The 7,345-nt window shown below is 48.4% G+C and overlaps 1 protein-coding gene across 6 annotated transcripts in view; it reads right to left on the bottom strand.

Annotated features, from left to right (window-relative positions):
- Positions 1-7,345, bottom strand: part of TCEA3 (transcription elongation factor A3) — a 44,622-nt gene continuing 37,277 nt past the window's right edge. For 3 of the 6 annotated variants that reach the window (XM_033227878.1, XM_033227877.1, XM_033227883.1), the window contains 3 exons: positions 5,698-5,844; positions 3,036-3,107; positions 1,472-2,787 (listed from right to left, as the gene is read on the bottom strand). In XM_033227878.1, the coding sequence (XP_033083769.1) occupies positions 2,530-2,787; positions 3,036-3,107; positions 5,698-5,844 (477 nt within the window). In that variant the 3' untranslated portion in view covers positions 1,472-2,529. Of the gene's footprint in view, positions 431-1,471; positions 2,788-3,035; positions 3,108-5,697; positions 5,845-7,345 lie in introns of those variants that run through there. The other 3 variants (XM_033227879.1, XM_033227882.1, XM_033227881.1) reach the window with 3 other exon arrangements.

Below are 7,345 nucleotides of genomic sequence, written 5' to 3'. Positions count from 1 at the left end.
TCAGGTCTAACGCGCTGCAGTGTCTTTATTTTTTCTTTTTCTTTTATTCTTGTAGAGATGGGGTCTTGCTATGTTGCCCGGGCTGGACTCAAACTTCTGGGGTCAAGCGATTCTCCCACCTCAGTCTCCAAGAGTTTGCATATTACAGCCGTGAGCCACTGTGCCTGGTCCTCTGCAGTTTCTACAAGAGGTTCATCAATAAGATTCTCAGCATCATACTTCAATTAGGCTCCCCACTTAACCAATTGTTTCTAATGACCGATTATTAATTTGCAAGAGAATTCTTCCTCCAACTCATACCACCCCAGTCAGAGTTCAGTATTTTCCTTCACTTTAATTTTTATTGCTTCTCCAGTTCAGACAGTTCAGTGCTTCCTCTTTGTTCTTCCTCACCTTGTTCATGGCGGTCCTGGCTGTTCCATCAGCAGAACTACAAAACCAAAAAAGCAACAAAATTTGAAAGGTTTCTCAGCATCCTCCAAGGAGGCTGTGGGGGAATATGAAAAAGAAGGTGGTGTCTGGAGCCACACAGACCAGAGTCCAAAGCCCAGCTCTGCCATTATTAGCTGTGTGATCTTGAACATATCACTCACCCGTAAAATGAGCTCATAATGCTGGCGAATGTGAGAACGGTATCAGGTAATAAATGAATGGCGAATCGGTGCCAGGAATGTGCTGAGCTCTCAATTTATGATCAAGAACATCACTGGGATAACTACTAACAGGTTAGACTGTTAGTAGTCTAACAGTCTACTACTAACTTGGTTAGACTTTCAGTCTCCCACGTGGCAACAGAGACCATCTGGAAGTGTGTTCAGACTGTAGTTGTTACCTCTAGTGGATCCTGTCCCTCCAACTACAAGGAATCAAGGAAGAGGAGCTGGATTTAGAGCATTCGGAATGTCCTTTCTCTAACAGTAACAAAATCACAAGAGCTACATTTATTGAGCATTTACTCTGTGCTAGGCAGTATTAACATGTATTAACTCATTTCCCCTTACAATCACTCTGTGAGGTAGGCACTAATATCACTCCCAATTTTTTTTTTTTTTTTTTCTGAGACAGAGTTTCACTTGTCACCCAGGTTGGAGTGCAATGGCAAGATCTTGGCTCACCACAACCTCTGCCTCCCGAGGTCAAGCGATTCTCCTGCCTCAGTCTCCTGAGTAGCTGGGATTACAGGCATGTGTCACCACGCTTGGCTAATTTTGTATTTTTGGTAGAGACAGAGTTTCTCCATGTTGGTCAGGCTGGTCTTGAACTCCCGACCTCAGGTGATCCACCGGCCTCCCAAAGTGCTGGGATTACAGGCATGAGCCACTGCGCCCGGCCTATCACTCCCATTTTACAGGTAAGGAAGCAGATCAGAGAGGTTAAGCAACTTGCTCAAACTCCCATAATACTAGTAGATGACATACCCAAAATAGTAAGAATAGTGGTTTTATGTACCAGGCATGTCTGTGCTCAGGGCTTTTTTTTTTTTTTTTTTTGTATGGTTCTATAATTTGTTGACTGCACAAAAGAGTCTGGCCAAAGGGGCAAGCTGAGGCTGAAACTTAGCCCCTGCTCTATTTGCTCTGTACCCTGGCATGAGGCTGTGTCGCCTGGAGGAAGGGACACCTTTTCCTAATTTGACAAAGATGCCATATGAGCTCTCAAGGCCCTGTTAATGCTTTACGTGTGTTACCTTCTCTAATCCTCAAACAGCTCTGTGGGCTAGATAAGAATACCCTCATTTTATAGATGAGGAAATCCAGGCTTAGTGAGTTCAAGTCACCGAGCTAAGTCACTTTGTAAGGGGTAAAGCTATGATTCGAGCCTGATGCCAAATCCCATGCTCTTAACCAGTAGGCCACTATACTGACCCCATCCCTAAGTGCTCAATAAGTGAAAAAAGAAAAAATACATAATCATCTGGTTTTTACCTTTAAAAATATGGCAGTTCTAATGAGGCCCCAGTAAGGACTACTGAGGTCCTTAGTAAGAAAAAGAATTGATCAGGAAGTCGGAGCATCGGCTTTCAGTGCTCCAAACTGTGGCTTTATGCTTATTAACTATTTCTGTATTTCAATTTCCTTGTCTGAAAGCAAGAATAACATTATAAAGGAACAATTCTTGTAGTTGTTTGCAAAGTGTTTATGCATACGTAATAATCCTCATGTCAAAATGATCCTCACATCATCAACCCTGGGAGAAAGGCATTATTATTCCTCTTTCGCTCAAGGAGGTGAGTAACACGCTCAGGGTGAATAGCGCAGAATGGCACCTGAAGCCAGGGATCCTGACTTGTCTTGTACTCCTTGCTAAGTACCTTAGAACTTCTGGAGCACCTGTAGCCTGCCTGGTGGCCCAGACATCACATGGTGCACATACAAGTCAGATAGCAGTTGGAAACTGACATTAGTCACGTGACCACACTCTGTTCCTTCAGGAGACTTGGCAGGAAGGAGCACTCTGGGAGGAGTCTTTGCTTGGCTCCCATGCCTGAAAACAAAACTTCTGCCTTTGCAGGAGCTGGGGCGGTCTGAGTTACAGACTTGGGTAATGTAAGACTTCCAGAGCTTCCTTAGGAGGGAAGGATGACCTGGTGGCATTTAGGGTCAACTCCTTTCTGACAGGGCTCAGCCTTCCTGTTTCCCATCCCCGGCTGTGGCCAGGTTCAAAGGAAATACCATCTGTGGAAGCACTTTCCAAAGAAGCGTGGTCCAAGTGCAGAATGTTTTTCCTCTCCTCTGTGGATCTCAGGAAGCCGATTCCATCTGTGCTCCAATGACAGACTTGCTCATCCTGTGATAAAATGTGGGCTGCTGCCCCCACCCCAGCTTGGTGCCCTTCTAAAATGAAAACATGCATGTGTATTCTCTTCCCACCTCCCCAACAGCAGTCCGCCACTATCTCTGGCTCTGCAGGCCTACTCTGCGCAGGTGGCAAGCGCTGCCATGCACAAGGCCCCTTCTGGGTTGTGGGTATACTACGCCTTATGCGGGCAAGGTATGTGGATGACAGGGAAGGGGGAAATATGTAAACAAACAGACCTTCCAGCGATTGCCACATTCATTGCATAAGACAAAGGTAGTCATGGGCTCATCAGCACTGCGTGTCTGCACCTGAGAGAGAGAAGAACCACTCATGAAGTCACTTCCCTGTTCTAGGACCTGCCATGGCTCCCACTGTCTTTGGGAGTAGGTCCAAATCCCAGAGATTGGCACTGATATTCCCACCCCATGTTGGCAATTTCCTTATCACTGACAACTCCATAATATTAGTGTCATGCTTTCCTCTCCTCTGGCAGTCCATTAGCTCACTCCCAGTATCTTACTGGCTTAACCTGGCCTTTTGTGCTTTCACTCTTTGTTTTTGTTGTTGTTGTTGTTTGTTTGTTTGTTTGTTTTTTGTTTTGTTTTGTTTTGTTTTTGACACTGCAGTCTCGCTCTGTTGCCCAGGCTGGAGTGCAGTGGTGCCATCTCGGCTCACTGCAACCTCTGCCTCCTGGGTTCAAGTGATTCTCCTGCCTCAGCCTCCTGAATAGCTGGGATTACAGGCGCCCACCACCATGCCCGGCTAATTTGGACTTTCACTCTTGTTGATCACTCTTGTTGGTCTTTCATAACAGATCTCTCTTCTCTTGCCTCAAGACTTATCTCCTACAGGAAGTATTCCCTGACTCACCTCTGAACACACCCTACTGGACACACTCACTAGAGTGAGCTGCAAGCAGGCTTAGTGGTCTAGTTCATCTTCCTTATTTTACTGGTGGAAGACCTGAGGCCCAGAGAGGAAAAGGGACCTAAATATCTTTGGAACTATTTAATAGTATGTTTTCTCATCCTCTTAGCCTCATCATTCAGGTGCAGGAACCAGGTACCCCACAGTAAAGCCCTGGCATTTCCAGATTTAACAGCTCCTGTTCTGGTTTTTTAAGGCCGACCTTGGCTGGCCATGACATGTAGCAAGTCATTACTTTGCTGACAATCAGCTATGAATGATGTCAGCTGGGAATCTGTGGTGTGGGACGAGTTATGCCCGCCACCCTCCTTGAGTGAGCTCCAGCAGCCCAGCAGTCTGCCAGGCGTACACAGCTTAGCGCAGCCTCGTCTGGATAGCAGTGACAAACAGAAAGAAAACTTTGCTAGTGGGCAGTTTACTTCTAGAAAGAAGTGAGGCACAGGAAGTGCATCACTCCACATGGAAAGGTGCTTGGGAGACAGCAGAAGCTTGCACAAACATCTCTGAATTCCAGACCTGGAATTCTCCAAGGGACTCCTCCAGAATGGCAAGGCTGACTGCATTTCTGCCCTGGCCACAGAATGCTGCAGGCAAGGTGCCCTTGATAAATGGTGTGTGCCGAACAGACGGAGAACTCTGAATAGAGTTCTAGAATAACTAGACACCAGTGAGAATCCAAGGATATTTGTGCTGTATGGGCGTACCATGTGCAACCCAGAAAGAGGAGGCCATTCTCTGGTTTTAAGAGAAGGGGCCTCCACAGCCTTCCCAAGTTCCCCATGCCAGGGCAATTGTCTTCAACTGGAGGAATCAGAGCTAAGCCCTTAGGCTTTATTGACCAAGTTAGCTGGATTGCAGGCAGAAAGGTCTGGATCTGGTTTATTACTATCTCTGACACTGGCCTGCTCTGCCACCTTGTGCAAGGCTAAAAAGCCCATCTGTGGCTTGTGTGGGCCTCAGTTTCCCTGGGTGTGTAATGAGGGAGCTGGGTTTCACATTGCCAAGTTCCCTTTCAAACATCTGGGACTCTTCAGCTGCTGTGAGTCTGATTCTTCTGATTGTCACTTCAGGGCAGACGAGAACAAGCCTCATAGACACATAGTGGGATGATTCTAAACTCAGAACATTGTCCAGAAGCCACAGATGCATCACGTTAGTGTGCCAAGGCTCGCCCTTCTCTATGCAGCCTGGAGAGTTTTTAAGGTTTTCTTTGTTTTGTTGAGACAGTCTCGTTCTATCACCCAGGCAGGAGTGCAGTGGTGCAGTCACGGCTCACTGCAGCCTCAATTCACTGGAGCCTCAACCTCCCGGGCTCCAGTGATTCTCATGCCTCATCACCACCCATTCCCCCTTGCATCCAGTAGCTGGGACTACAGGCATGCACCACCAAGCCTGGCTAGTTTTTGTATTTTTAGTAGAGATGTCGTTTCACCACGTTGCCCAGGCTGCACTCAAACTCCCAGGTTCAAGCTGTCTGCCTGCCTCAGCCTCTCAAAAGTGCTGAGATTATAGGTGTGAGCCACTGAGCTGGCCCAGCCTAGAGAGGTTTTGTTGTTGTTTGTTTGTTTTGAGACAGAGTCTCACTCTGTCGCCCCGGCTGGAGTACAGTGGTGCAATCTTGGCTCAATGTAGCCTCTGCCTCCCAGGTTCCAGTGATTCTCCTGCCTCAGCCTCCAGCATAACTGGGATTACAGGCATGTACCACTACGCCTGGCTAATTTTTGTATTTTTAGTAGACATGGGGCTTCACCATGTTGGCCAGGCTGGTCTCGAACTCCTGACCTCAGGTGATCCACTCACCTTGGCCTCCCAAAGTGCTGGGATTACAGACATGAGCCACTGCACCCGGCCTAGCTTAGAGAGTTTTAACCTTTTCTCCCCTCTGGCTCTTCCCTAAGCTTCTCTCTGATTTTCCATCTGTCTGCCTCTGCGGCCTCCTGCACCTCCAGCCCATCCCCTCACTGTCCATACCTGGTTATAGGTGCAGTTCTTCTTCTTGCATTTGCTGCACTGGAAGAGGTCAGTGGTGGTGCCGCCGGTCTTGGCCATCTGGTGCTCACGGATGGCCTCCTGGGTCATGGCATTCCTCAACTCCCTCAGTTCATCACTGGCCATTTCCTGGAGAAAAAAAGAGCTTGCCCTTCAGGGCTGAGGGGTCACAGGGGCCCTGCCCCACACCCGGTTTCTAGAGAGTCTGAACAGAAGAGGAGCTAACATGCTTTACTGACTGCAAGGAGCTGGAGGGAGGCCTGGATTCCACGTCCTGCCCCAGCTGGGAAAAAGGTGTCCCCGCAGAGTCCCCTGCCACCCACGACTGGAAGGTCATAAGGCACATTTAGGAGAGCAGCAGGCAAACAGCCTCTGTCCGAGGACGAGCACTCCTGTGTACATTTCTTCAGATCTGGGGCTCATCCTGCCTGTCAGGACCTTGGCCTTGGCCTGAAGCCTCCTGCTTGAGCTGCTTCATCACTGCCACCTGGTCTATGATGTTCCCCTTAGCCTTCCTCTCTGGACTTGACCCAGTGCTCTTTTACACTGTGATCACTGCCCTGCTGTTCTGCTTCGTGGGAACCCTGGCACAACTACCCATGACTTGCTGCTGCTAGCCCCACCCTGAAGCTCTTGGGCTCACACAACTAACTGCTCATCTGTGAGCATGTGTCACCCACGCCTTTGCCTTCTCTGTCCATCTCCCTGGCCACTTGTCTCCCCTTAAGCCTCTGCCAGAGGAGAGCAGAGAGGGTGACAGTCAAACTGCAGAGAGCTCCAGTTAAGGGTTGGTAGAAGGGGAAGGAGGGTGGCTGACGCAAATGTCAAAATGAGGATTTTAAACCTTCTTTTTTGAGATGGAGTCTCACTCTGTCACCAGGCTGGAGTGCAGTGGTGTGATCTCGGCTCACTGCAACCTCCACCTCCCGGGTTCAAGCGATTCTGCCTCAGCCTCCTGAGTAGTTGGGACTACAGGCACCTGCCACCACCCCCAGCTAATTTTTGTATTTTTAGTAGAGATGGAGTTTCATCATGTTGGTCAGGATGGTCTCGATCTGACCTCGTGATCCGCCTGCCTCGGCCTCCCAAAGTGCTGGGATTACAGGTGTGAACCACCACGACTGGCCTAAACTTTTTCATTGTTGCTATCTGTCCTGACTCCTTAAACCATGGAGAAGGGCGCTGGCATAAAGGTCAAAGCATTTTAGTGTGTGCACCTTTCATGATAACCACTTAGGCTTCTTGATAAAATGCAGATTCCTATGAATCTGAATTGCTAAGGGCAGGCCCAGGAATATGCATTTTTAAAAGATATTTATTTATTTATTTTTGGGACAGGGTCTTGCTGTCACCTAGACTGGAGTGCAGTGGTGCAATGACTCACAGCAGCCTCAACCTCCCCTGGCTCAAGTGATTCTCCCACCTCAGTCTCCCAAGTAGCTGGGACTACAGGCATGCACCACCAAACTTGGTTAATTTTTTTTTTTTTTTTTTGGATTTTTTGGTGGAGATGGGGTTTTACCACGTTGCCCAGGCTGGTCTCCTGAGCTCAAGCTATCTGCCTACTTTGGACTCCCTAAGTGCTGGGATTACAGGCGTGAGCCACTGTGCCTGGCAAGAATATGCATTT

Source organism: Trachypithecus francoisi, unplaced genomic scaffold, assembly GCF_009764315.1.
Source record: "Trachypithecus francoisi isolate TF-2019V2 unplaced genomic scaffold, Tfra_2.0 Lachesis_group12, whole genome shotgun sequence".
In the NCBI taxonomy this organism is placed as follows: Eukaryota; Metazoa; Chordata; class Mammalia; order Primates; family Cercopithecidae; genus Trachypithecus; species Trachypithecus francoisi.
Note: the sequence above shows the minus strand (reverse complement) of the source record. Positions and strands in the feature narration are given on the sequence as shown.